The sequence below is a fragment of the Aspergillus saccharolyticus genome (genome assembly GCF_003184585.1).
Source record: "Aspergillus saccharolyticus JOP 1030-1 unplaced genomic scaffold BP01scaffold_23, whole genome shotgun sequence".
Lineage (NCBI taxonomy): Eukaryota > Fungi > Ascomycota > Eurotiomycetes > Eurotiales > Aspergillaceae > Aspergillus > Aspergillus saccharolyticus.
Window position 1 is genome coordinate 269,460 of NW_020290633.1, and position 27,128 is coordinate 296,587.

The 27,128-nt window shown below is 51.2% G+C and overlaps 12 protein-coding genes and 1 non-coding gene across 13 annotated transcripts; 8 read left to right on the forward strand and 5 right to left on the reverse strand.

Annotated features, from left to right (window-relative positions):
* The first annotated feature begins 44 nt into the window (after positions 1-44).
* On the forward strand, positions 45-3,883 carry ubaA (E1 ubiquitin-activating protein ubaA). Its single transcript, XM_025575368.1, has 5 exons — positions 45-405; positions 456-544; positions 612-697; positions 754-3,538; positions 3,620-3,883. Exons 1-5 carry the CDS (start codon positions 400-402, stop codon positions 3,756-3,758), a joined length of 3,105 nt encoding a protein of 1,034 aa, XP_025429942.1. The 5' UTR covers positions 45-399; the 3' UTR covers positions 3,759-3,883.
* A 213-nt stretch (positions 3,884-4,096) lies between these two features.
* BP01DRAFT_322338 (glutathione S-transferase family protein) lies at positions 4,097-5,713 on the forward strand. Its single transcript, XM_025572757.1, has 5 exons — positions 4,097-4,324; positions 4,390-4,558; positions 4,637-4,723; positions 4,793-4,971; positions 5,037-5,713. The coding sequence occupies exons 1-5, from the start codon at positions 4,190-4,192 to the stop codon at positions 5,601-5,603; spliced, it is 1,137 nt and encodes a 378-aa protein (XP_025429943.1). The 5' UTR covers positions 4,097-4,189; the 3' UTR covers positions 5,604-5,713.
* Positions 5,714-6,288: 575 nt separating this feature from the next.
* BP01DRAFT_401952 (calcium-binding mitochondrial carrier protein) lies at positions 6,289-8,605 on the reverse strand (the record flags this gene model as incomplete). The annotated part of the gene is made up of 8 exons (XM_025578626.1): positions 6,289-6,908; positions 6,967-6,999; positions 7,052-7,155; positions 7,211-7,272; positions 7,322-7,941; positions 8,010-8,217; positions 8,323-8,403; positions 8,476-8,605. 8 exons carry the CDS (start codon positions 8,603-8,605, stop codon positions 6,389-6,391), a joined length of 1,758 nt encoding a protein of 585 aa, XP_025429944.1. The 3' UTR covers positions 6,289-6,388.
* A 741-nt stretch (positions 8,606-9,346) lies between these two features.
* Positions 9,347-10,364, forward strand: ssn8 (cyclin-dependent protein serine/threonine kinase regulator SSN8; the record flags this gene model as incomplete). Its single annotated transcript, XM_025571964.1, has 3 exons — positions 9,347-9,506; positions 9,563-9,772; positions 9,829-10,364. The coding sequence occupies 3 exons, from the start codon at positions 9,347-9,349 to the stop codon at positions 10,362-10,364; spliced, it is 906 nt and encodes a 301-aa protein (XP_025429945.1).
* A 957-nt stretch (positions 10,365-11,321) lies between these two features.
* BP01DRAFT_91248 (uncharacterized protein) lies at positions 11,322-12,095 on the forward strand. Its single transcript, XM_025580221.1, has 2 exons — positions 11,322-11,904; positions 11,959-12,095. Exon 1 carries the CDS (start codon positions 11,492-11,494, stop codon positions 11,858-11,860), a length of 369 nt encoding a protein of 122 aa, XP_025429946.1. The 5' UTR covers positions 11,322-11,491; the 3' UTR covers positions 11,861-11,904; positions 11,959-12,095.
* A 2,997-nt stretch (positions 12,096-15,092) lies between these two features.
* On the forward strand, positions 15,093-15,667 carry BP01DRAFT_91363 (uncharacterized protein). Its single transcript, XM_025580222.1, has one exon. It carries the CDS (start codon positions 15,171-15,173, stop codon positions 15,528-15,530), a length of 360 nt encoding a protein of 119 aa, XP_025429947.1. The 5' UTR covers positions 15,093-15,170; the 3' UTR covers positions 15,531-15,667.
* On the forward strand, positions 15,668-16,816 carry BP01DRAFT_91368 (DUF4452 domain-containing protein). The gene is made up of 2 exons (XM_025580223.1): positions 15,668-16,092; positions 16,164-16,816. The coding sequence occupies exons 1-2, from the start codon at positions 15,805-15,807 to the stop codon at positions 16,476-16,478; spliced, it is 603 nt and encodes a 200-aa protein (XP_025429948.1). The 5' UTR covers positions 15,668-15,804; the 3' UTR covers positions 16,479-16,816.
* Positions 16,817-18,448: 1,632 nt separating this feature from the next.
* Positions 18,449-19,655, forward strand: BP01DRAFT_358141 (uncharacterized protein). Its single transcript, XM_025575369.1, has 3 exons — positions 18,449-18,885; positions 18,961-19,073; positions 19,165-19,655. Exons 1-3 carry the CDS (start codon positions 18,762-18,764, stop codon positions 19,273-19,275), a joined length of 348 nt encoding a protein of 115 aa, XP_025429949.1. The 5' UTR covers positions 18,449-18,761; the 3' UTR covers positions 19,276-19,655.
* Positions 19,446-20,865, reverse strand: BP01DRAFT_424537 (syntaxin family protein). Its single transcript, XM_025579705.1, has one exon. The coding sequence runs from the start codon at positions 20,576-20,578 to the stop codon at positions 19,766-19,768; it is 813 nt and encodes a 270-aa protein (XP_025429950.1). The 5' UTR covers positions 20,579-20,865; the 3' UTR covers positions 19,446-19,765.
* Positions 20,668-21,159, reverse strand: BP01DRAFT_91390 (uncharacterized protein). Its single transcript, XM_025580224.1, has one exon. It carries the CDS (start codon positions 21,032-21,034, stop codon positions 20,756-20,758), a length of 279 nt encoding a protein of 92 aa, XP_025429951.1. The 5' UTR covers positions 21,035-21,159; the 3' UTR covers positions 20,668-20,755.
* Positions 21,006-23,041, forward strand: BP01DRAFT_322354 (putative TRAF-like signal transducer). The gene is made up of 2 exons (XM_025572758.1): positions 21,006-21,820; positions 21,889-23,041. Exons 1-2 carry the CDS (start codon positions 21,284-21,286, stop codon positions 22,693-22,695), a joined length of 1,344 nt encoding a protein of 447 aa, XP_025429952.1. The 5' UTR covers positions 21,006-21,283; the 3' UTR covers positions 22,696-23,041.
* Positions 23,042-23,630: 589 nt separating this feature from the next.
* Positions 23,631-23,703, reverse strand: BP01DRAFT_t209. Its single transcript has one exon. It is a non-coding gene; the product is annotated as a tRNA-Lys (tRNA).
* Positions 23,704-23,944: 241 nt separating this feature from the next.
* On the reverse strand, positions 23,945-26,875 carry BP01DRAFT_393046 (Het-C domain-containing protein). The gene is made up of 4 exons (XM_025578202.1): positions 26,640-26,875; positions 26,440-26,587; positions 26,230-26,388; positions 23,945-26,169 (listed from the first exon to the last, which is right to left on the reverse strand). Exons 1-4 carry the CDS (start codon positions 26,734-26,736, stop codon positions 23,958-23,960), a joined length of 2,616 nt encoding a protein of 871 aa, XP_025429953.1. The 5' UTR covers positions 26,737-26,875; the 3' UTR covers positions 23,945-23,957.
* Positions 26,876-27,128: the final 253 nt, after the last annotated feature.

Sequence of the window (27,128 nt, forward strand, 5' to 3'; positions counted from 1 at the left end):
CTCTTACGTCGCCGCCAAATCGCAACATTAGTGATCAATCCACCATCTTTCTCCTCTTCTCTATCTATCCAAATCTTTCTTTGCTCTCTTTCTTGATTCTTATACTCTCCGGCATCCCCTTGTTTATTCACTCAACCTCTTGTCGTTTCGCCCCCTCTCGCCGTGGTCATCTCTATCCGCACCCCAGACCTTCATCTACTTTATCGCCTCTACCCCTCCTCCGTGACTCGCAGTGCGAGCTGTAGGCCTCTTTCATCCTGATTTGAAAGTCTTGCTCCCGTAGCAAGGCTTTCCCAGAGACCGTTCACGATTTCCTCCGAACTTCCCGTTCGTGACGCTGCGAAGCCTGGAAAGCGCAGAGCGTCTGTTGATAACAAAGCTCCGCCGGAGAAGAAGATCATGACTGTATGTTTTCTGAACTTCCCACCGACCCCGCTTCTACTAATCAACTATAGGACTCCAAGATGGAACTTGACAACCCGCAGGAAACTGTGGAGTTGATCAAGCAAGGAGAAATCGACGAGTCTCTTTACAGTCGGCAACTGTAAGTACTTAATACTTGTCGCCTTTAGCTGAGAAATTTGACGCTAATCGTTCGCCATCCGTTCTAGTTATGTCCTCGGACATGAAGCTATGAAGCGTATGGGCTCCTCAAACGTTCTGGTGGTTGGTTTGAAAGGTCTAGGTGTCGAAATTGGTAAGCACCTCGCCATCTTGGCAAGAATTAGAGCACACTTATTGACGCTTTCTTAGCCAAGAACATCGCACTTGCTGGTGTCAAGTCCCTCACGTTGTACGATCCTGCGCCGGTCGCTATCTCAGACCTCTCTTCCCAGTTCTTCCTCCAGCCGCAAGATGTCGGCAAGCCCCGTGCTGAGGTCACAGCGCCGAGAGTCGCGGAGTTGAACTCCTATGTTCCGGTTACAGTCCATGAAGGTGCCAGCCTTGTTGAGGACCTGGAGCAGCTGAAACGCTACCAAGCGATCGTCATTACCCTGACCCCTTTGAAGGAACAGCTTGCTATTGCCGACTTTTGCCACAAGAACGGTATTTACCTTACTATCACGGATACTTTCGGCCTTTTTGGGTACCTCTTCAACGACTTTGGAAAAAACTTCACGGTCGGTGATGCTACAGGCGAGGAGCCACTCAGCGGTATTGTGGCGAGCATTGATGAGGAAGGCTTGGTCTCAGCATTGGATGAGACCCGACACGGCCTGGAAGATGGTGACTTCGTGACTTTCTCGGAGGTCAAAGGTATGGAGGGACTGAACGGCTGTGCTCCTCGCAAAATCACCGTTAAGGGCCCGTATACTTTCTCTATTGGAGATGTGTCTGGACTTGGAACGTACCAAAACGGCGGTATCTATACTCAGGTCAAGATGCCCAAGTTCATCGATTTCGCGCCACTAGAAGAGCAGCTCAAGAAGCCCGAGGTCATGGTGTCGGATTTTGCCAAATTTGATCGTCCACTGCAGCTCCACGTTGGCGTTCAAGCACTACACAAATTCGCAGAGGGTCATAGCGGTGAACTTCCTCGTCCTCACAATGACAGCGATGCGCAGGAGGTGTTGAAGATTGCCAATGACCTAGCATCCAGCCTAGAGGAGAAGCTTGAACTGGACGAGAAGCTTCTTAAAGAGCTCAGCTACCAAGCCCGTGGTGACCTGAATCCGCTGGCTGCATTGTTCGGAGGCATCGCTGCGCAGGAGGTGCTAAAGGCTGTATCCGGCAAATTCAACCCCGTGCATCAGTGGCTGTACTTTGACTCTTTGGAGTCTCTTCCAACTTCCACTACGCGGTCCGAGGAGGCTTGCAAGCCTCTGGGTACTCGCTATGATGGCCAGATTGCCGTCTTTGGTAAAGAGTTTCAAGAAAAGATCTCCAATGTCACCCAGTTCTTGGTTGGCTCTGGTGCCATTGGCTGTGAGACGCTGAAGAACTGGGCTATGATGGGCCTGGGAACCGGTCCCAAGGGAAAGATCTATGTCACTGATATGGATCAAATCGAGAAGAGCAACCTTAACCGGCAGTTTTTGTTCCGCAGCAGAGATGTCGGCAAGCTCAAGAGTGAATGTGCCTCTGCGGCTGCGGAAGCAATGAATCCCGAGCTGAAGGGCCATATTGTCACTCTGCGCGACCGTGTAGGCTCTGATACGGAGCATGTCTTCAACGAGGAGTTCTGGGAGCGCTTGGACGGTGTCACGAATGCTTTGGACAACGTCGACGCTAGAACTTACGTCGATCGCCGTTGTGTCTTCTTCAGAAAGCCTTTGCTCGAAAGTGGCACTCTTGGCACCAAGGGCAACACCCAAGTCGTTCTTCCCCGGATCACTGAGTCGTACTCAAGCTCTCAGGACCCCCCGGAGAAGACCTTCCCAATGTGCACTCTGAAGAGTTTTCCCAACCGCATTGAGCACACTATCGCTTGGGCTAGGGATCTTTTCCAGACGTACTTTGTGGGTCCTCCTGAAGCTGTCAACATGTACCTGTCGCAGCCCAATTACATCGAGCAGACTCTCAAGCAAGCTGGCAACGAAAAGCAGACCCTGGAGCATCTACGAGACTTCCTGGTAACGGACAAGCCGTCAACTTTCGATGACTGCATTGTCTGGGCCCGTCAGCAATTCGAAGCTCAGTACAACAACGCCATCCAGCAGCTCTTGTATAACTTTCCCAAGGATTCTAAGACCTCTACTGGGCAACCGTTCTGGTCTGGACCCAAGCGGGCTCCTACCCCGTTGAAATTCGACAGCTCTAACCCCACACATCTCTCTTTCATCATTGCTGGAGCGAACCTTCATGCTTTCAACTACGGAATTGAGAACCACGGTGCAGACAAGGGATACTACAAGAAGGTTGTCGATAACATGATCATTCCTGAGTTCACCCCCAAGTCTGGCGTCAAGATCCAGGCTAATGAGAACGACCCGGATCCGGACGCTCCTGCGTCCGGCTCTTCTTTCGATGATGGGCGGGAGATTCAACGGCTTGTTGAACAGCTTCCATCTCCCAAGTCTTTGGCTGGCTTCCGCTTGAACCCAGTTGAGTTCGAGAAGGATGACGACACCAATCATCACATTGACTTCATCACTGCGGCTAGCAACCTGCGTGCCGACAACTACGACATCCCCCAGGCTGACCGTCACAAGACGAAGTTCATCGCTGGCAAGATCATCCCTGCCATTGCCACGACTACGGCCCTGGTGACCGGATTGGTTGCCCTGGAACTGTACAAGATCATCGACGGTAAGGACGACATCGAACAATATAAGAACGGCTTTGTCAACCTGGCGCTGCCCTTTCTTGGTTTCAGTGAACCTATCGCTAGTCCGAAGGGCAAGTACCAGGGCAAGCAGGGTGAGGTGGTCATTGACCAGATCTGGGACCGATTTGAGCTGGATGATATTCCGCTTCAGGATTTCATCAAGCATTTCTCCGACCTGGGATTGGAGATCAGTATGGTCAGCTCTGGCGTCAGCCTCCTTTACGCCAGCTTTTACCCGCCATCCAAGCTTAAGGACCGCCTTCCTCTTAAGTAAGTATTCCCAAGACGCATTCTGCCCGTGCCCGTGCCGTCCTACTGCGAACGTGACACTAACTAAGCATGCTGCTATAGAATGAGCAAGTTAGTTGAGCACATTAGTAAGAAGCCTGTTCCGGAGCACCAGAAGAATATCATTTTCGAGGTGACCGCGGAGGATACGACTGAGGAGGATGTCGAGATCCCCTACGTTATGGTGAAGTTGCGGAAGTAGACCAACAATAGTTTAACTGGTCTATGCTATTATTGGTTATAAAATGATATGCTGGTATGAAAGTAGATAAATTTTATGTAAGTAGAAACAATTCTATAGTTTTCTATGCCATGTTTACGTTTTAATTCCGGAATGTTCAATTGGTTGCAGATGAGATGGAGGATATCAGCTTATCGATACCGTAAGCCTTACACCACTGGACTAAGTTGACTAGCTACCGTACCTTAGTAGTGCGGTTGCTGAGCAAACGGTTTGTCATGACGGATGACTGGCTCATCAGTCAGCATTTAATAACGTCATCTCCACCACCCCCCGCATTGCCCCTCAGCAAGTAGCCTCGAGCTCGTATTCAATTTCGCAACAAATCTTGCCAGCTTTTTCTTTTGTTTCTCTGGTATAAAGGCGCCAATTGTTCTCGAAGATTGTCGCTCATGTTCAAAGCATTGCCTCGTATCCGCCAGCTATCGCAGCATATCGTGCAGCTCAATTTCCCCGCGCGGTTTCCCAACTTACCAAGTTCCGGTCTCTCCGCACCAATTTTTTTGTCCTCAACGCGCACCATGGCGGTAGGAGACCCTTCAATCAAGCTGTATATGTCCCTACTAGCTGACACTTGAATACCGCTTCATAGACCGACACTTCGAGTAAAATCACCGATTGGGTCAACCCCGCCGACAAGTCCGGTGAATTTAAGCGCCAAACCTCGGCGTTCCGCAACTTCATCTCCAGCGAGCCTGGTGCTGAATTCCCTCCCGAGAAGGGCCGCTATCACCTCTATGTCTCATACGCTTGTCCTTGGGGTATGTCTCCGGTCGACTGAAATTAGAACCCATCGAATGACATGAGCTCGAGGCACTGATTGTCTATGTATCGCGCAGCCCACCGCACCTTGATCACGCGCAAGCTCAAGGGTCTTGAGGACTTCATTTCTTTCACTTCCGTGCACTGGCACCTCGGCGAGAAAGGTTCGGTTCCCTCACCCTCAGCAAATTTGCTATGATATGGATATACTCACGCAAGTGAATGAACAACAGGATGGCGCTTTGCCACTGCCGACGAGCAACAACCCGAGCACAACGTCACCTCCGACCCCAACCACCCCGAATTCACCCACCTGCGCGAGATCTACTTTGCCGAGGACCCCAACTACAGCGCCCGCTTCACCGTTCCAGTCCTGTATGACAAGAAGACCAAGCGCATCGTAAGCAACGAGGTATGCACGTTACCAAACCTGCCCCATTTCTCAATTACCCACTAACGTGCTGATTCGCAAACTAGAGCGCCGAAATTATCCGCATGCTCTACCACGAATTCGACCCCCTCCTCCCTGCCGACCACCGCGCTGTCGACCCCTACCCTCCCCACCTGCGCTCCGAAATCGACAGCTCCAACGACTGGATCTACAACGACGTCAACAACGGGGTCTACAAGTCCGGCTTCGCGACCACGCAGGAAGCCTACGAGAAGGCCGTAACGCAGCTATTCGCCTCGCTGGATCGAATCGAACAGCACCTGACCACTGATACAAAGGGACCATACTTTTTCGGGGACGCCATCACCGAGGCCGACATCCGGCTGTTCACGACCATCGTCCGCTTCGATCCCGTCTATGTGCAGCACTTCAAGTGCAACATCCGGGACATTCGCTCGGGGTACCCGGCTATCCACCGCTGGCTGCGGAGGCTGTACTGGGAGGTGCCTGCGTTCCGCGACACGACGAACTTCGAGCATATCAAGAAGCATTATACCAAGAGTCATAAGCAGATTAATCCGTTCGGGATCACGCCCGTGGGGCCCGTGCCGGATATCTTGCCGTTGGAGGAGGAGGTTCGGGCTGTTATTTAGGCCTTCTTTGGATTAAGATGGAATTGATGGTGGCAGGAAGGGAGAAAGTATCAAATGAGGATAACTAGGTCTTCTTTATATCATCTATACAGGCTGGCAAACATAATCTGAACCAAGTACTTCAGAATAAAGCTTATGATTATTATATTCCTAGATATTACGTGTACCTTCATTCAATCAACATCTCCCTTCATGTAGTAACAGACAAAGAAGTAGGTTTTTACATAGAAAGTGACACATGATCAAAAATGAAGAGTGAAGCTAGCATAAACATTCAATGATCCTCCTGATTCCCACAAGAATCAAAAAGATTACAAGCAATATACGGAGGCAGGTCGGAGGACCCGGCTCAGGGGGCGGTACAAAAACTCGAATTCGAATAAACTCCGTAACATGCTCTACCGCACGACGCCTTCCATGCTTGGCGGAAGGTCGGAACATGCGACTCTTCCAAACAACTGGGTCATCCAATTGCTATATGGTTTTCGTAATGCCATATTGCGAACGACCTGAAAATCAAAACAGTAAAGCCCTTCGGCAATTTCGGCCCGGGCGACTGCGGGGAAAAGTGACACCCCCTCTCTAGTCAGCTAGAGGTGTCAAAAATCACACGCACTTCCACCCGAACAGAGCGAACGACGGTGGCCAGTGAGGGCCACTGGCTTTTCTAGGGTATCTCGGAAAATAAATTCTAAAAATCGAGGCAAGCGGAAATGAAACGCGCTGGGCGGTTAAAGGGGCCAAGAGGGGAAGGGCCACATGAGTCGTTCTTCTCTTCGTGGCCGTCACCTCAACCCGAGAGCTCGTTTGGCGTTTTCGTAGACAACGTAGCTAATCGAGACCGCGGGTGCTACCTTGAGGAGATTAGGCGTGAGGCCCTTGTAAAGGCCACGCAAACCTTCTGCCTGGATGGTTTTGCGGGCAACATCAAGGATGCCAGTGTATGTGGTGGGATGGAGGATAGTGCCTTGAGCCTGCAATCTCGTTCGGAGCACGTTCAGAGGATAGACCATGGAGGCACTGAAGCCTCCACTAGTGGCACCAATGGCTCCGGTAGTGAAGTTGTTGAGTGGGACGTCGTCTTCGTGGCAGTTATGCAGCCGAGCTTTACGTGCTAGCAAGGCTCGCTTCATGTACTCGAATGTCGTCAAATCAATTGCAGCGTAGGGAAACATTCCGACTAGACCGAGCGGTAGGCCACGGAAAAAGCCGAAAATTCCGTGCTGGTTCCAGACCTTCTTGAACGTGGCTGCAATGAGCTGATTGCCTCGCGGACCACCTTCAACAGTTGAACATTGCATCCGACTGAGGACAGGATTAGTACATGCGCACATGGGTATGTAGCATTACTGGAAACACTCACAACTTCAGAGTATCGAGGGGGTAAACGAAGCATCTGTCACTGTGTTAGATCGCTTTCATCAATTGAAGGTTATGGTGCAGCATACTGTGCGACCATTCCACCGCAGCCTCCGGATAGAAACTGGGAAGTTGGTTTGAGCCGCTTCGTATCATTGTGACCTTCAAGACGGGCAAACGCGCGTTTGGCTGACTGTGATCGTGTCAGTATCAGATCCAGTGGCTCACCCAGAGAAAAACGCGATTACCTCGTAGGCGCCGAATTTGATGGCTGACTCAGGCATGACCTTCACCACATTCAGGCCATTCCCTATGGCAGTCAGTACAGCTTCGGAGCTTGGAGAATTCCCGACTCATACCCGCAAACAAACTCCGAAGTCCCCCCGCACGCCATAATTCTTTGACAGCCTCGGCAAGTGTCTTGGACGCCTTTCCCGCCGCACGCAACGGCGCCCCATCCTTGGCCGCGCGCACTGCGGACTGCTTCACGCCAGTCTGAGCGATCAGGTACACTTTGAGCCGATCTAGAGGCGCAGTGGCTGTCCGTGATACGGCTCCTGCAATTCCGCCCGCAAGAAAGTAGCCTAGTTGAGGAGTGTTCTCGGTTAACTTTTGTTCATAATATCGAAAGGACATCCACATGGCGACAGTCCTGGGTATGGGCAGCCACTCCAGTTCCAGATCACCATCGAACGATGCGGAAGCAGTCTCGAACGCGAATCCAGGCTCTGGTGCTCCGCCGGTTTCTGCATAAGCTGAGGGGAGGACGCTGGTCAAGAGGTGCACTGGGGAAATCTTGTGCAAGAGGTCCTGGATGGCCAAGATATAACATCTAAGAAACGAGAGGTCTGTACCTAAACCCTGCAGATCATTGATGTGGACATCTCCTTCCGGGTTTAGATTGCCCGTGGCCGTATAATATGAAAGGACGGAACGCAGGTTGGAGGACGAGTAGGCGGGCAAAAAGAGCAGGAAATCCCTAAATAAGAGGAAGTCATTAGTTGCAAACCCCCGAGAGCATCTTCAGCTGACCGCCATTAGGCATACCTCCACTCTGCATAAGAGATGACGCCATCCTTGTTCCTGTCGACCTCCGCAAAGAACTCTTCCAACTTGGCGTTTGAAACCGTTACCCCGGAATTGGAGAAGGCAGTTTTCAGTTCGTTCTTATCAATCTCTCCATTGTGGTTGTGGTCGATGCTCTCAAACAGCTGCCATAATCCGACTTCAGTGTGGTCGACGAAGGCGCGGAACTCTGATGACGATTAGGCTGGAAAAATGCCGGGCGTTCAAGCCAGTTGCCCCGGAGAAAAAGACAAGAGACCAGAGACACTGCGAAGGATTATGCGCGTGATCTTACCAGGATAATCTATATAGCCATCTCCATTGGTATCGACTGCCTCGATGATACTGCGCAGCATACTGTCTGCATTCTTGAGAGCTGTTTTGCATTGACGTACGGGGGTTGGTCACCTGCATCAGAAGCACGGGAACGGGTCATAGTGAAGCTTACGGTGATCAATCTTTTTAAGCCCCTTTTTTAAGCCATGAAAATCAAGATGACCTTCTCCTCGGGTGTCCAGGCGCTCCCAGAGTCGGGCGACTCGTTGGTCACGATCCGATTTCGACTCGCCGTTATCCATGTTCGGTTATTGGAGAGAGTATCGGAACTCCGTCATTATTTTTTCAAGGAGGGGTCACGGGGGCTAGTGAGGATAGATCGGAGCCCTGTCGCAGCAGGGTTGAAGAAGATTTCGACAATAATTCTAGCATCGAAGTCGCAAAGCTAGGATTTGGAAGATTTGGGTTGAGGGGAGGTGTTGGCGGGGGGGTTGGTTTATGAAGAGTGAGATACAGCGACAAACATTGTCGTTTGGGTCTTGTTTTCTGCGCTGGACCCGATAGCCGTGAGAAATCGAGCCGCGATGATTTGCTTTCCTTCCAACAATAATAGCTGACTATGGGGGGCTCCCGGAAGAAAACTAGACCCCGGCCCGGTTTCCCAGTACTAGACCTCTTTTGGAAGCGTTTCTCTCCGATGGTCACCTGCCAGATAAACGAACTACTAAGCAACCACAACTAAATAAAGAGTAACTATCATCAATCAAGCCTTGGACTTCATCGCGATCCTTTCCCGCTTGTCTACGTACAGGACTGTTTATCTTATCTCTGCTTATCATCCAACTAAGTCGAGGCTTGGGTGGAAACCGGGGGGTACTGGTCATTCGAAACAGGCGCTAGAAGCAACTCACCCCCATACGGGTCCCTAAGCCCAACCCACGCACGACCCCAATCCATACATAGTTCCTACCGGGCATGTTACCCCATCACCTCATAACTAAGTGACCCCCCAATCTTGATAGACTGGAATAGAAAAGTCAAATATGGCTGCCAATTATTGGGCGTCGACCCAACGACGGCACTGGCTGTTTACCCGCGAGAAGCTGGCAGAGATCCGTGAAAGCTTCAAGGAGAAAGACAAGGTCGCTCATTCGCAGTTCCCTTTGCCGGATCAAAGGCTGCTTAATGTTTACTTCAGTCAACGTAAGATCCCCCTGCCTTCAGTTCGTTAGCACTCTCTTAACTCAGCATCTGCACAGAATTAATCAAGCTTGGCAAGAGAATGTCCACGCGACAGCAAGCGCTAGCAACCGCGCAAGTATATATCAAACGCTTCTATACCAAGAACGAAATCAGACATACGAACCCGTATCTGGTCGTGACCACTGCGTTCTATCTCGCCTGTAAGATGGAGGAATGTCCTCAGCATATTCGCTTCGTCGTCGGGGAAGCCCGCGGGCTCTGGCCGGGTACGAGTCATTATCTTCGCCCCTCGGTCATTTATGTCTTACTCATGTACGCGCAGAGTTTATCGCCCCAGATGTCTCAAAGCTAGGCGAATGCGAGTTCTCCCTAATTTCGGAGATGAGCTCTCAGCTTATCATTCATCACCCGTATCGAACTTTATCCGAACTCCAACCGGAGCTGGCCCTCACGTCGGACGAGGTAGCACTTGCATGGTCAGTGATCAACGACCACTATCTGACCGACTTGCCTCTACTCTACCCACCGCATGTCATTGCCGTCATGGCCATCATTGTTGCTGTTGTTTTCAAGCCAAGCCAGACCAGTTTTCATGGTTCCGCCGCACCATTGGCTGGGGCGATGCGGGATGGGGGGTTGAACATCCTTGCGGCATTAAGTGATAAGAATGGCAGTGGTCCCCCAGCGCGTATTCAAAGGTTAGTTGCATGGCTGGCCGAGAGTGAGATCGACATCAAAGCAGTCATTGAGTGTACTCAGGAGCTGGTCTCGCTGTACGAAATCTGGGAGCAGTACAGTGAAAAGCACTGCAAGGAACTGCTGGGTCGTATGGTCAAAACCAAGAACCTTGACAAATGAGGTTGGAGTTGACTCAGATGATGCGTCTGTCCCCGCAGAAAAGAATAGACCCCAAGCCTCGCTTGTATAACGATCTGAGACGAGAATGGACAGGCTTGTCACACCATGCATCGTAGTCATTGAGGCCGAAGCCGAGGCTGTTACACGCAAGTCGGGCTGCACCATCGAACAAATGACGGAGTCTGACGCCATACATCTCGCCACTTGTTGCGCTCTAGCCACTTATTGCGCTCTAGATCGGTGTTGTGTATACAGGCTTCCTGGCTAGTGACATCAAAAATAGATTGAGCTGTTCGCTGCTGTCAGTGGAGGGTGGGCTATTCAGCAGATCAACGGCTAGGTCATCCACTGGCTGTGAGTGCTGTCAACTGTCAAAGCAGCCTTTGGCCAGTAAAGGAAGAGGCTATTTGTGTCTGGGAAACAACTTGGAAGTTTTAAGACGATTTGAGCAAGCAGCATTCACAAAACCGACGTTCGAAATATACTGCATTCCACAGGGAATTAGTACCTGAATACAAACAATCCAAAATGGCTGTGAGGATCGGCGTCTTCGACTCTCGGTATGCTACGGTACAATATACATGGGATAAACTCATCGGCCACTCTTTATCTTCTGTCCGGTATTGTGAAGAAAGAGATGCCAGAATCGAATATCAATTTGGAAATATGATAAAGCACGAGCAAGGTCTTCCTCGTTTTCAAATCTTGGGCATCAAAGAATCAGCAGACCTCATCGTAAGAGGGGCTTTTGCTACGAACACCCTTACTCACGAACCGAGTCCGTGACCAACCCTGCTCCTACGTACGGGCATGTCCGCCTTTATCGAGCCTGTCGCTCTGAGTTCGTCAGTTCCTTCAGTACTCCGTAGGTAGCTTCACATCCATAATACCCATGAGTACTTCCAAATATGTCTGCATAGTCTCTAGAAAAAGGACCCCATAGGATTTAGATACCTTGGTTCGCTCAGCAGCATTGGCGCAGCGCTACAGTCTGGGATAATCCTTGCAAGACCCTACACACATACAAAACCAACGCAGCCGGTCGGAGAAGCAAACGTTATCGACAAGCTTACCAGTGTACCATAGATCTTGACCGTGTAGCCCACTTATGACCAAGATGACTCACCATGCTGCAAAACGGTCAAGCAATTTGTCTCCTCTATTGCTGCTGCAGGGCACTAACAGTACGTACTGTACCTGCTTTAGTCCAGGTCTCAGCGGACATTCTTTGGATGATAACCCACTCGGTCAGAAGTGAGATGGAACAGGAACTGTTCGCGAGAGTCATTTACACCTCAATCTATGTACTCCGTACTGTGAGCATGATTTGCCGTAGTTTGCCAGCTGAAGTGCATGTCCTTCAGATGTCAACAGCTACTATCAATCAATCGGAGGGGCGTGCGGGGAAAGATCAGGGGCCAGACATACCGGGCGATAACAGAAACCGCAAGCGGCATTGGGCGCTTCCTGAGAGGACTCCATTCAGTCGCAGATAGATCGTGTATGTTTCATATCCCTTGCTTCAAAGGCATGTAGGCTGGTGAGTATGTGTCGATTGTCAACAAGCTTCTCATCCCGCGCTTACGCACTCCAGAGTCCTGGAATTATACTGCGAAAGAGAGATTTGATAGATAAGATCAACCGCCCGGGCTGTGCTTCTCTTGAGTGTCTCCCTGCCGCACTCAACTAATCTGAGTGGCGAAGTGGTTTCGACCGGGATACTTCCGGCAGTCCCAAAGTTGGGTCCTCTGATATACGCATAACATGACCAGATGACTACGGAGTACAATCAACACATTCTTCCTTTCGATGACATTCGGGGTCAATCCCTGGGGTAAAGAAACCTTATTCCAGAGCTAAGATGGATGTGGCTGCCTTTTTTCGTTTTTTGCCCCCTTTCGAATATGGGGGATGTCCAGTCGATCGCGGATTCTCTTGCACGCTTGCGTATTTGTGGCGATACGGGGTGGACAATACTCAATACCGATGGTGACAGGCTGTGGAGACCACGACAGTTCTTCCTATGATGCATCTTTGCCAGAGTCAACACCCGGACTGTTTACTCCGTACTCACCCCCGCCTTCTGATGATTGCATAACCATCATCGAATGCTCAATAGCTAAAATTATCATGAAATCATTATCAGCGCAGCTTGCGCCTCCCAGTCGCTCGATATAGCCCACCCGAGTGATCTCTCATGATAGACGGAGCACAACATCCCGTCCCTTTTTCATGCCCGTTACGAAAAGGGCGGTGAAACAGCAGGTTCCCCAAAAAGCCCTTGAGATGGCGAGGGGAGTCAAAGCCATCGCTCGCCAAAGCATGCTGAGTTACGACGAACAAGGGGAATAGAACTTAATATCCAAGCAACACTTGAAAGGATATCTGATTCCACGTCTTTAATTTCTCTCTCCAATTGGCCAAGGCTACCTAAAAATGTATGTTTTCTCTTTCGTTGCAGACAGTTGTAAGCAGGCTAGGCCCGGAGGCCGCCGGGGCCTCCCCTCCCACGCATTCCCACTTCCCAGGAGAAGAAGTCCAGGCAAAGCCGCACCATCCGATAACCTGCAGTAGGCTGCAGGCCCTGGGGGCCATGCGGCATAAGCAGAGAGGGTGCTGTGAGCTTTTGCGGGCCTATCGGCTTGCATCTTACAGCCCCGTTGGCTTGCTGCTGCAGTAGCCGCCTTTTCAGGTTGCATTCAGTGTACGGAGTAAGTTAGGTGAAGTCAACAATTACTCTCCACATGGGCTGGCTTCCCTTGAAGTCTTACTGTGTAATGAGGATAATCTCTGGGTTCAATGACTCGTGGTTTTGTATCTCATTTCAGATGGCATCTATCTATATTTCCTCCGCTATTTGGTGGAGGGGACGAGATGCTATTCATAGATAGGGGTATATTATGTGTAGCAGCTAACTTATTCATCATGGCAAGAAAGGGGGAGGGATGTGTACTAGTAAGTAGTACCTGGGCAGGATGTGTGTCCGTGCAGCAGAGCCATACTGTGGCTGTAGCGTTGTCCACATGTGGACGGAAATAGAGCATTTAGCAGCTTGGAACTGCAACCAACCCCGGTTGGAGATCCCAGATCCTGACGAATTGCTAACAATCACCATGCATGTCAATGTCAACCGGTATTCAGACAACTTGGTTTAGGTATACAGGATATCTCTACTTTACTGCTGACAGTGAGTATTACTGCCAGAAATAAAGTTGTTTGTTGACAACTTACTGGCACACAGTCGAAGATCTTTGGTTACCTGGGAACCTGTTTATTGACAAAACAAAGGTTCACCTACAAAGATTGCAAACATAGCCATCATATTCATTCTTGTTTTATGATTAGCTGATGGAGAGAAGAGGAACTTGTAATAGCAGGACACTTCTATTGGGCGCCCAACACTGGTGTGGGTGGAGCATGGTTGATGAGGAAAGTCTCTGAGCATCATGTGGAGAGTTAGTTTTGATTATGGAATAATTGTCGAAGCCACCGAAGGGTTGGTCATGGTCAATCAATGGTTGGGGACTTAGGCAAATTCATGGGCGGCCCGCTCGGCCAGGATGGTTGATCGATTAATTTCCTTTAGTCAGTCAATCCGCCGATTCTTCTAGGCTGGACACTGAGGAGTTAACTGACTTCGGCAACCTCAGGAGATTCTCAATACTCTTCCCAAATCTTCCCAAAAACATTCAGTCATACATATCCCAAGCATAAGTGGCACGGTTCAAGGGCAAGAAGAAGTGTGAATCACAAAAGTCACTCTGTAGCTAATGCAGGGTGGGTCTCACCACCTACAATTCACAAATACGCAGTACAGTACACAACATCTACCACGCCTTTGCAAATCATTACCCGCAGATGTCGTAGTGGGCATTCTGTCCGTTTGCCAGCGCATGCCTGTCTTTGGAAGTGGAAACCACATACCGACCCTTGCCCTTTTCGAGACGCCGCTAGATTTACCTATTACCTGACTGAAAAACAGTTACGGTGCTCACTTGTCCCCCCTGAATTCCTTCCAACTATGAACACTTGTACAGGAGCCAGCAGTAGTGCCGTTGTAACTTGGCAGGGCTGTTTTGTACATCTGTCAAATCTATAATTATCAGGATTCCATGCTCATCATCATACAGACATCTGTGCAGTGGGAAGAAAAGACGAACTCGTAACCTGATCAAGAATGGCCGGGCTCAATGGGCGTATGCATCATACAATCAGTGGTGGCCGCATCATACCATCCGCTTATTATGTATTCAGATTTCAAGCAACTTCCAGCCTTGCGACAGCCGCCTGCACGACTGGAAAAGTAGTCACTATCGTTTAAGATCCAAGCGCCCAGAGGTCCCAGATATTAGGCGTCGAGGTGATGTAGGATGTAGGTTTTAGGCTGAAAGAGGACTAGATCTGTTTCTTCTCAACGTCACTTTAACCCGCCTTAGCGGTCGATTACAGTCAAGAAACATCTCCTCATTGGCTTCAGTAGCCCAGAGGCCGCCATGAGCCCACCGAGAACGTCTCAAGCGGCGATAATTGGCTTTCGGGGGATTTGCCTTGCCACTGAGCACCGCTTGATGAGCTTCTGGTTGGCTTGTCTTGTCTGCCCTAAGGATGGTGCGTGACCTGGCTAGCGCCAATAGGTCTGAAACCACTGGTTACCAGACCTGACCATACCTTACGCCAGCGGCGAATACCGAGACTTTCTCCTTCGTACCGGTAATTTCGGCTTCCTCCTAAGGATTGAAGGCCCCCAGACTGCAGATCGACCGCTTTCAGGGACACTCGTTACAGTTACAGAAGTAAATTACCACCATGCTTCCCTTGCGGGTCTCCACCACCACCAAACTTCCTTCCTTTCCACTGGCTCAGCCCCTCTTGCTCTCTCTCGCTGTGTCTCTCACTCACTTTCGCTCGCCTCCCGTCCGCTCCGAGGCGCCCGCTGGCTGCAACTGCTCTTTTTCTCGTTCTCTTATTCCACCTTTCTTGTCCCGCCCACCCATTGTTCCAACAGTCAATCATCGAATTCCCCATCCCACAACCCAAACTAAGCGCGGCAAATTCAGTACCTCCACTCTCCGATCTCTCTTCTTCTTATTCTTCCCTCCTCCTCTTTCATCTTTCGCATTTACATTTCTTTCTCTCCCCCTGTTCGTTCCGTCTTGCCTAATCTGATTTCCTCCCCCTCCAATTCTCACTTTGATCTATTTCGCTCCTGCTTCCTCCTTCACTACGTACTTGCCTACACATTCCATCCACGGTCTCCCTCATTCTTCCTCACATACCCTATTCCCTTTTGGTTCATCTGGTTCGTTCGGAGTACTTGTTTGCGGGATTCCAGAGCGTCGGCCCTTGTTTGTATCCACTTCCACAACTTTGGACTTAGCCATTTCAACGATATAACGTCCCGGTGTCGTTCGCTGCATTGTCTATTCACCACCCCGTTAAGATGTCGACCTTCTTCTACGGCCACCAGCACCAACACCAACACCAACACGCTCACCACGGCGCTACTACCCACATGACGACCTCGAATAATCACCACGGTGGTCGCTCTCGCCGAGGACCGAAAATGAATGCGCAAAATGCTCAGCGCCAGTTCCGCGGTGTCAAGAGTATGAGGGAACTTGCCGAGGCTCCCGCTGTGACGGCTTTCCGTGCTCGATTCGAGGCTGGACGTTCTTTCGACCTCGACGATGACTTGGAATTCTGCCCTGGCCTTCTGACAGAGGACGATGTATGTATTAGCCACCCTGACAACGGTCTTCTTTGTCCCGAGTACAGCCTGTTAACGTTGACCTCTCCCAGCTGCACTCGATTCACTCTGCTTCTTCCGATCGCTCCTCACTCTCCAGTGGATCTCCTGACTCATCTCCGCTTCAGCACCAGATTCAGCCTGTGCAGCAAGTCACGCCTTCAATCTCCTTGTCTCCTGCATCGACGAACGCCTATGTTCACTCAGGGGTTACTGGTAACCTCAATCACGTGAATTATCAGCAGCCGTCTGCCGTCCGCACCCGCAAAGTCATTCCCATTGTCAACCCCAACACGGGCATGACTTTGACGAGCCCGCCTACGTCGATCTCGCCAGCCTCGATGCAGAACGCTCAACGGCGGTGGTGAGAACCGCTACGGATAAGTCGCCATTCCACTGGCAACCGGGCCTACTTCCGCCCATGGCACGTTCTTCTTCCCTCGTCCGGCTTCTGCATCATCGGGCTCCCTAACCGCGGGTTTTAATTCTTTCTTGCTTGTTTCTATTCGACACGGCCATCGCATTCACGATCAAACCCAAATTCCCCTCTTGTTCTTCGCTTGACGATTGCAAAAACGCCAACGGCTAAACCAGTTATTCTCTGTATATACACCTTCTACCGATGACGACTTCGAACACACTTATACCTAGACTCTGATGCTTCGGCTTCTTGCGAGCGACGGCGCCTGCGATTCGACTTCTGCGCTTCATCATCCACGATACCTTGTTTTCCTCATCCGGTTAGGGAAAATCACCTGCTTTGCCTTTGTCCGCGACGTTGTATAGAAAGCGCGGCGATTTCTTGCCATTCAGGCGCTCATCTAGGTTCCGGAGTTGCTTTTGGATTTCTGGCGGCTATGCCAGGCATGTTCAGCGGTTTTTCATCTTTTTGGGCTCGGTGTTTGTGCACAATTTTTGGGTAGGAGGGACTTTTTATCTCATGCTTTCATGGATCTAGAAAGGCGGAAACGATATACGTCTGCATCGGGTTTTGTTGTGTTGGTTGGGATGTTCAGGTTGCTTTTGACCCATATGTCATTTTCTTCATTCTGAAAATCTTTGTGTAAATGGTTTGGGGGCTGGTGACATGCGGTGCTTGTTACTGTTCAAGGTCAACTGGCTGTGAAAATCCATGGATTGGATATGGAGTTCTGAGAGATCTTTCGCCTTCGCAGCGAAGTCTAGACCGATGTTGCTTTCTTCTGTCACACGACGACTTGTTTCACTTCTGTCTGCTTCCGCGTTGATTCGTTGGGATAATTCTGTACCTGGGGACTCCCGGCGAGTGTGATCCATATGCAGTGTATGATGCTTTCCCTGGGTGGACCATCTTCCATCGAGTTTCCGATGTCTATATCTTGCTGACTAGGCGGGTCATGCCTATACATAGCTGTTCCAGTAGCTTGGACTAGTTCAATCCCCACCATTTTGCTTCAACTTGTGCTAATCATTCGGAGTGCTGTTTCTGTGCCGTAGCCCGGTGGGCCTTCTATTGGCATCTTGAAGTCTGTCGACGGCGAGGGTGACTGATATAGGTTGCTAAATCCAGACACGGGGCTTTCGCTGTAGCCTTGAGAGTAGTAAGATTCATTCGAGTTGAATGAATGGCAACAGCTTTGAACCGTGGTCGTTGTTAGCTCTGTCGTTCCGGGGGAGCTGGTTCGGAATATATATCCATGTTTGCCCCAACCGTGCAAGTTCCTGTAGAAAGGTTCAATGTCGATAGCTTCCACAGTACTCAGAAATCATAAGTATAGACCTAAATGAGTTGACTACAAGTTTACCGTGATTGCTTCATGTCTTAAGTCAAATCGTAGGAGATGGTTGAAACTCGAGGGGGACAATTGGGTGATGTCATAGCCTTGATCTGCAGCAGCAAACATGGCAGACGCACCTCAACTGTTTGGCCGGATCAAGGGATGAGACAGCAGACACTACGACACAACACATACATACAATAAACGGACTTTGTTCAACACACTTCCAGCTAGACCACATGTCAGAATTTTTCCCTAGAGCCAGAAGAAAGAGGTGATATGACTGTTTAAACCTGACTACAATACCAATCTTGTACTCCCAAGGTGGCTCAGAAGCGCAAAGGCGATGGGGGTTCAGTGGAAACACGCAGTGTGTATGCATGACGTCAGTGCCATCTGGGCCACTCACTGGTACAGTTCCCTTAACCTTTTCTTCAATTTCTGGCTGGACCGACGTCGACGTAGAGACAATTTACCCTCCACTGCACTCTCTTCCCCTTACCCGAGGCAGATCGGATTTGCCAGTTTACTGTTTTAAAAGGGCCCCTTCGTCCTGCATTTGAGAGTTGAACTGTACTACCATCACATCCCACCCATTGAGATAGCTTCCATTACCCGTCGAATTGACCTACCATCTTCCATCTAGCTAGTTAGCGATTGAGCTGAGAAGGTAAGCACCTACTTTTTTTTTGGTCTGTGTCGTTGACATCATCCCTGTGGTTTTTTTCTCCTCTTTTTCTCCTGTCTCCTACCTCAAGTTTTCCATCCATTGAATTTCAACCTCACCTTGTATACCTAGCCTCACCCCATCGCCAGCGACATATCTCAACGAAAGACAACCACAACTAACAATTGCACTACAGAATCAACCTCAATCAACAGTACACAGCAACCATGTCGTTCCTCACCACCGTCCGGACAACCCTCGCCCCTCGTCTGGCCACCCCCCTCCGCCCCGCCCTCACTTCCGCCCTGCACACCTCCGCCCCCCGCGCAGGCCTCAACGAGAGCGATCGCAGTGAGTTCTCCCTCCTCCACTCCCTACCTCCCTTTCTTCTTGCATCGCAACTAACAACCGCTGGAAAAACCAAAGACCGCGACAACCTCGACCAGATCTACGAAGAGCACAAGCGCGACCAGCTCGAACACAGCAAGCAAGGCACCGCCAAGTGGAAGCAGGAGCTGGCCAGCAACAGCGAAGCTTCGGTGAGAGTCACCCAGACACACGCAAAAACAAAAAAAAAAAAAAAAAAAAAAAGCACGCATCAACTAACCCATCTCTCTTCCGCTGATACAGGTCAAGGCTGATCGGGGTGACATCGACAGCGACGACAAGGACTTTGCCACGCTGCAGGAGCGCACGAAAGGTCTTCCCAACCGGGATGGGCCCGTGAATAAGACTCAATAGGTTGTCTTGTCTTGTTTTTCGAATTTCAGTGCTGGTTGAAATTCCTTTATGTATTATGGGACTTGTTTCTAAATTTTCTTCCGGATTAGGGTTGAATGGTGTCTTTCTTATTGATCTGCTTTGAGAAGGGGAAAGGGGTGTCAATGAGTAGGATTATTGGAGAGTGTAAAGTAGTCTCTAGTTGTATGGTGGTTCCCATTTTGTGTAGCTGTTGGAGGGGGGAGGTAGAGGGCATAATAGTTTGGATGATGGTAAATGTAAATGATGTACCGCCTTGAGGGGGGATAAAAAGTACCACAGGTTGTCGTCAGCAGACGGGATATATCGAAGGAATGGGTAATTGAGAGACGAAGTAACAGACAAGAAAACACAAAACCCGACAAGCAAGCACAGTATAGCCCGAACGCCGAGAGCGCCGCCTTAAAACCCACAACTCATACATCCCCGGAATCATCTCAGAATATATATAGGCGAACCACGAAAATGTAGTCTACTTCAGAAGCACAATTAAAATCACCAGCGTGATAATCAACCCGATAATAGTCATCATGCTCCAATTCTCCCCGGCACTGCGCCGGAACCGATCCAGGCGCTTCCTCGCCTTGTCTAACCGTCCCTGATGGCGATCCACATGCCCATCCAGATCATCCAGCAACGCAACATGGCCCTCCAGCTCATCCCCGATCTGGATACTCAGCTGGTGCTGCCGCCCGATCGACTCGCCCAGCCGGTCCAGCTGCTCGTCCTGGTCGCGCAATACCTGCGCATGGTGGTCGTAGATCTGCTCGTTCGACAGCCCGTCCATCCCGGCATTAGTGCTACCTGGCGGCGGAGACGGCGAATCGCGATACGGCCGGAAGAGGTTCCGCCGGTGCTCGTCCTCGTCAGCATCGGCCGCCTCGGCCGCCGCCGCCGCGTCCATGAACCGGACGGATTTCGAGGATGGGTGCTGTGGCACGGGCTGCTTGAGGTCCGGAGTCGAGGATGATGAGGTTGCCGTGGCGGTCGCGACGGCGTTCGTGATCTCGTGGAATTGTGCGGAGAGGTCGTCGTACTGGGCGTGCAAGTGCGTGAGCTGGTCGCGGAGGTCCGCGGCGTCTTCATCGCCGCGGCCGTTCTGGACTTCAAGCTGCTCACATTCAGCTTCGATGGCCTCGATGCCTTCCTTGAATGAGTCGAGGGAGCGCGAGATCTCGCCGTCTTGGCTGTTGGGCTCGAGGCTGAGGGAGATGGCGCGTTGGCGTTCGAGGAGGGAGAGCTTGATGTGGTCGGCTAGGAGGAGGAGTTGACTGGGGTTTGGCATGGTGGGCGATTGATTCTTCTAATTGTGTGGGCACTGAGTGGTTTTATGGGACTAGGCTGTTGAAAGGTGTCGAGGCGGGTGAGATGATGATGATGATGATGATAATGATGCGGAGTAGATGGCGGAAAGGTCGAGCGGGATTGGTGCAAATTTGTGTCAGGCTGATGACTGACTGCGCTATCTTTGGCTTCCACCGGGGAAGGAGAGCAGCGCCAGGCTGAAGAAGACTAGATTATGGCAACAAGTTTGACGATGTGGTTGGATTGGGAGGAGTAAGTGAAGAGGAGTGAGATGGATTCGAAGGACGAGAGAGGGAGGGTCGATCGCCTGCCGCAGTTTTGGTGGATCTGCCGCTCTCCGCCCGCGCCGCATTGAATTCCAACTTATCCATAGGGTCAACTCCCCGCAATTCATCTTCATCCCATTCTCTCTCATTCTCTCGCTCTCGCCTCCCATCTGCCTTCCTCGAGTAACCCACAACAACACTCATCTCGTCTGAAACATCTCCTACTGAACTACATAGAGAACGTCTCATGGGGTTCGTCTTCGGACCATTGTTTCATCTCTTATATCAACAACGGCGACTGAACAGTTGATCTTCTCTCCCTCCTTGTCAGCCTTTCGGCTCCCGGACAGGCGGAGGATCGATACAAAGGGCTATTAGAGAGCACTGGAGCCTCTCATGGCACAGCAAAACACCTCAGTATGACCAACATCAGTCTCGAGGACCTTTTGGTCATGGAAGCGAATTGCGACCGCGACGAGACTGTCGACCTGCGGTCACTGGACTATGTTTCCAGCTACGATGACCACCTCATGTGTCCGATATGCCACTGCCCCTTCATTCACCCGGTCCGGTTAAAGTGTGACCACGTATTCTGCCAGAAATGCCTGGTCTCAGCCATTAAGACCTCTGCAGCAGCCCAAGACGATTTTACCTGCCCTGCCTGTCGCACACCCACGGGCGGCATCTATCTCAAACTGCCCCGCCTTTTGGTCAACATGTGCGACGAAATCCGGGTAAGGTGTCCATTCCGGAATGAAGGTTGTGAGGAAGTAGCGCCGAGGGTGTTCATCCAAACCCATGTGGACAAGTACTGCGGGTACAGGTTGATGGACTGTCCACTGGACTTGTGTGGCTTGAAGACACGGAAGAAGGATCTCGACCCGGATGGGAGATGCCTGCATGAACTTCACCAATGCGCGCGCTGTGAGGGGAACATCATGGAACAAGACTATGAGGTACTTCAATCGAATCGCAGTTCTGTTGCATACTGTTTCGTAGCCTGCTAACAGCATACGTCTGACAGGAGCACATTACCGAATTATGCCCCAATCTGCAAACCACCTGTCCGGACTGCCATACCACGATTCTCCGAAGAGAACTCAAGCAGCACACAGACTCATGCTCTGAAACCATTCACACCTGCAGCGCCTCGAAGTATGGCTGCCCCATTCAGCTCCGGCGCGCCGACCTGGCCACACACGAGCAGACCTGTCCACTGATCTCGATGGGCCCGTATTTCGACGCGCAGAATGCCCGTCTCGACTCCCTCGAACTCACCATCCGCCATCTCAAACAACGCAACGAGATTTTCGAGGACGGGTTGGCGAACATCCGCTCCACCCTCGCCCAATCACCTACCGCACTCGTTGGCTCGGACGGCCGTGTGACTGCCTCCAGTCCAACCCGTCGCAACAACAACGACCCGGCAACATCCAGCAGTCAGTCCCAAATCGATAGCTCCAACCAATACACCGCCACCACGACCAACTACCTCCTCTCGCTGCACGAATCCCTCCGCGAGGAGGTCGGACAACTGTCTCACGCCATCACAGATCTCGACGCCCGCGCCAGCATGGCGATCATGAGCGAGTGCCTCCGCATCAAAGAGGACATGGCCCACACCAACGCCGCCCTGGGCAGCATTCGCATGCAGGTGCAGTGGCTTCTAAACCCCCGGCTTCATCAGCATCAGAGCTCACAACGGACTGGCGGTGTCCGCATCACCACGCCCGGTGGTAGTAATCCCGCTGCTGCTGGACCTAGCACAACCACTATTCCGCTTCGTCCGCGCAGACTTAGTGACAGCGGACGCGAAGGGACGAAGCTTTAGAGACCCTCGATTTTGCCTTCCTTCACTACACTCTCAGCCTTTCTTCAACAATGGCTAGCTCACCCAATATAGCTACCAAACCACCAACGACGAGACGCAGTCGAATATCCCAATTCAGCTTCACACTCTGACTTTCTTACACTATCAGCGTTGGCTTTTTTTTTTCTGTTTTCACAGGCGTGAATCGCGGCGCCATGGATAGATTGCAGGCGCATCCATCTTACCTTCTGCATTTTTTTTCTCGGGTCATCACTGTCAATTGCCAGCCTGGCTATCTTTCGTTTCGCTTCGTACCTAGTCACACTACCCCTGTGGCAGATGAAGCTGGTATATACATAGAAATCTGGATGAAACTTCAATAATCATATACCACGGCGCCGATATACATCCCCCTAGGGAATTAGACAATGCCATTTCTCTCGATAGCCCACCACCGACATGACTATGAACTGCCTTGACCCTATATGCTGGGTATGTACGATTTACCCACGGTAACACTAAATAGTCCAAGCCTTCCAGCTGGTTGGTGTGTAGCCTGCTGATATGCCCAACACCCCGGGTCGTAGAGCGAACAATGTTCTGCATATGCGGGGACGAATCGCTTCCTCTTCCCTGAAATACAAGAGGAACTCTGTCGATACTTGCATCCTCAGCACTAGCCTGTGCCACCTTCAAGTCTAGACGCGGGCAATATGAGAAGGAAAAGAGCGGTGAGTTGGGACTTGGCGTCATTACTTATATATATGTTCTTGGACCAGGCGATGGCACATCGTCAAGTGTAATTGAACCAGATACTGCAGGGCCCAGGATAGTCCGGGTGCTTCCTGCCTTGAACAAAAGAAGAGAATGTGATCGCGACTTACAGTTACTACAGTTCATAGTGGAATTAATGAAAAAGTGAGGCGCAAAACAGAAATGGTATCGTCAAAAAGAGAAGCCGAACGCGGGGGTTGAACCCGCAACCTTGAGATTAAGAGTCTCACGCTCTGCCGATTGAGCTAGCCCGGCTGGTGTTGTTGAAGGGAAGGACAATGTTGACATCATATCCTTGTAAATAACTATTGTCAGTAGGAACTTTTATCGCTCAGCATTACGAGGTTGGGTGAGACTTGTCTATGTTGTAAATAGCATGTGCTACATTTACGTGGGACTATCACAATTGTCACCTCAAGGTAGCCCTTGATTCATTCTAGGAATACAAGTTCAAAGTGAATAAAGTAGACAGTTCTTGCCAATGGACAAGGACGAGCTGCGGTGCCCGCTCAGTAGCGGTACTCACCCGAGCTATAGCCCTGATTGTAGCCACCGCTGTAGCCATTGCCCCCATAACCGCCATATGGCGGGCCAGGGGGAGGAGGTCCAGGGGGGTGATGGTGGTCACCGTGTCGGTGATGGTGGCCGCCATCCGACTCTCCATATTCATACCCTTGATTGGAGTGGGAGGGGCGTTGCTGATGGTGGTGATGGTGGGACTCCTCGCTAGGGCGGTCGTAGTCGTAACCTTGGCTGCTGGGGTCCGATGAACGCGACTCATAAGGACGAGACTGCTCGTAAGAACCATAGGACTGCCCAGAGTAGGCTGGCCGCTGTTCTTGAGGACGAGGTCGCCCATAGGATCCTTCATACCCAGGGGTCTGTTCAGCGTACGAAGGACGCGATGGCTGATGGGGATATGACGACTGCTCATAGCTGGAATAGGACTGTCCCTGGTACTGTTGCTGAGATTGATAAGATTGCTGTTGGCTCGAATAGGATGTCTGGTATGCTGAGCCCTCAGCCTGCGCGGAATCCTCATTTCTCGACGAGCCGCCGACCATCAGGTTGGAGAAAGCACTGTTAAGATTACCGAGATTCGAGATGCCAGGGATGGGCAGGTTGGAAAGATTTCCAAACGGTGAACTAGTACCCTGCTGCTGCTGCTGCGAGGAAGGAGGACGTTGCTGCTGAGAGTGTCCAGAATTGTTCCCACTACCGCCATGAGTGTGAGGGACACCGCCTGTGTTCTTGCCTGCCCTCACACCTTCAGCGCTCAGGATGTCGTTGAGTCCTGAGCCTCTGTCGGATCTGGACTGGACCCAAGACTCGACGGCTTCGAACATACTCCGATGAGCCTCGTTCCGATTATCTCGAAGAGCAGGGTGGTGGAACACCTTCAAGCAATCCTCTACGACTTGATCCTCCGAGATGTTGATATTCTCCCAAGCACGGAGGACACGCGGCGCCACGTACTTGAGAATAGCAGAAGCAACCTGACCAGCGGGCTCGTTGAGGATGTTGGCAAAGTGATCCTTGGACAACATAGAGTGGGTGGGATCGGTACAATCAGGATCCGTCCAGGGCTCGTACTGATGCTGGCCGGAAGCATCAATCACGCCAGAAGAGCCGGCTTGCAGCGACTTGGAAGCAGCATTGATGATGGGACGGATGAATGGGGCAAGGAGAGACATGATGAAAACAGTCAGAGTCTCCGTGATCTTCTCAACAACAGCCTCCAGCCCGGGAATCTTCTCGATGATCGAGGTAAGTTTGCGAACCACCTTGTCTCTGAATTCGAGAATGGGATAGATCTGCTTAATCGTCTTGTTCGCATCAAAGTCTGGCAGCCCTGATCCACCAGATTCCCCACTTGAATGGGGCCGTGCGGATTCGCCGGCCCTGTAGTTGCTTGTCTCGTTGTCGTCGAAGCCCCGGGAGCGCTGAGACCCGACGTCATCGAAGCCCCGCGAAAGCTGCGACTCGAACTCATCAAAGCCTCGAGAGCGCTGAGAGTCATATCCGCTAGCAAAAGTTTTGCTAGCACCATATCCTTCGCGAGCACCACTGCTCCGATTCGCAGATGCCTGAGCCTCCGAGCGACGCTTGAGCTCCTCGGCCTCTTCAACGAGATCCTTCGTTCCTGGGATGCCGCCCAACAGATTCGTGAATGCACCAAGAGCGTTAGCAGACGAGTTATTTTGGGCATCGCCAAGGGCGATATCCATCTCATTGACTTCTGACTGGGTGAAATGGTCGGTGGCTTCTCCCAGAACGGAATGGAAGAAGTCCACCATACCGAAGGTTCCCGTCACAAGCGGAAAGACCCGATGGCCACGAACGTTCGACTCCGTGTTGACACCCGTGTGCGGAAAGACGTTCTTAAAGCCCATCTCGCGGAGTGCAAGCTCACAGTAATTGGTGTGTGCTGCGAAGTCTTCCAAAGTGTGGAGGCCCTGACCCAGGCACCGCAGGGCCTCGCAAAGGTCTGCCTCGTTGCCCTTGTCTCTGCCGTGAGTGTATGTGCGTCCATAGTGAATGCTCCGAGCCAAGCTGTACTTGATATATGCAGAGCTGGTAGTCCAGTCTCCACGTTCATTGGCGATGTAGTTCTTCATGCCGGTTTCCGGGTCGATTTCGAGTTCCACCGGGCGGATGGGCCCTCGCAAGCGTTTATCATACTGGCGCGCATCCTGATTGTCGGCATAATCCTTCGGGTTGCTTCACAGGATGTTAGTCTAGGTTGTCAAGCATGTCATAGCGCATAGACGGAATACGCACTCGATGTGTTCCTCAGGGCGGTAGACGCCCAATCTTTCGGAGGTTACCTCAAACTCAGCCGTTGCATATCCGAAAGTCATGAAGGACAGGATCCAAACGAGGATACGGATGGTGTCAGCCGGGAGGCTCTTGAGGGTACCGACATCCATGGCCTGCGAGCTTGAGGGGTGTCAGTTCGCGAGGACGAAGCGGATAGAGCGCCAGACTCACTAGTCACGCAGCCAGTTCCCGAAGTAGACGCGCTTGACCATAGTTGAGGTCCATTTATGGCCTTTGATGAAGGCGACCGTCTTGAGCATGTCCTCGATATCTCCATGACGCCAGTTCTTGCCCTCCACCGCGGAGATAGAAGCGATATCTAGCTTTTATTAGCACGCGAACAAAAGATAGAATAGCGCTGGGATGCTTACTTCCGGCGCCAAAGGCGTAGGTGTGAGTCGGGAGCAGGACGAGCAAGAGGCCCAGGATGAGGAGGGCGTGGGAGCCCAGATTTAGCTGCGGAGCCATAGCTCGGAAGATCTGCAGGGTCTCCGGGACCACAGTGGATGTGCAGTATGGAAGCAGCAGTAAGGAAGGGATTCAAGCCGACTATGAAAGGGTTCGCAGACGTATGCAACGAAACAAAGACTGCAGCGAGAGATTGCAGAGATTGCAGGGAAGGAAGAAAAAAAAAATGCAGAAGAACCAGATCGCTGATCTGCGAAAAGCGCAAGCCACGGCCAAGACAAGCTGCCCAGAACTTGCCCCGCCATCCGCCCAATGGGGAAATTACCAAGCCGCGTCCACAGTCAGTCACAGTCAGTCACAGTCATTCACTGCAGCTGCAGCTACCCGATCACGGGGTAGGCTATCAAGTAAATACTGTAGCTGGCAGATGTGGTCTATGAAGGCTAGTTAGA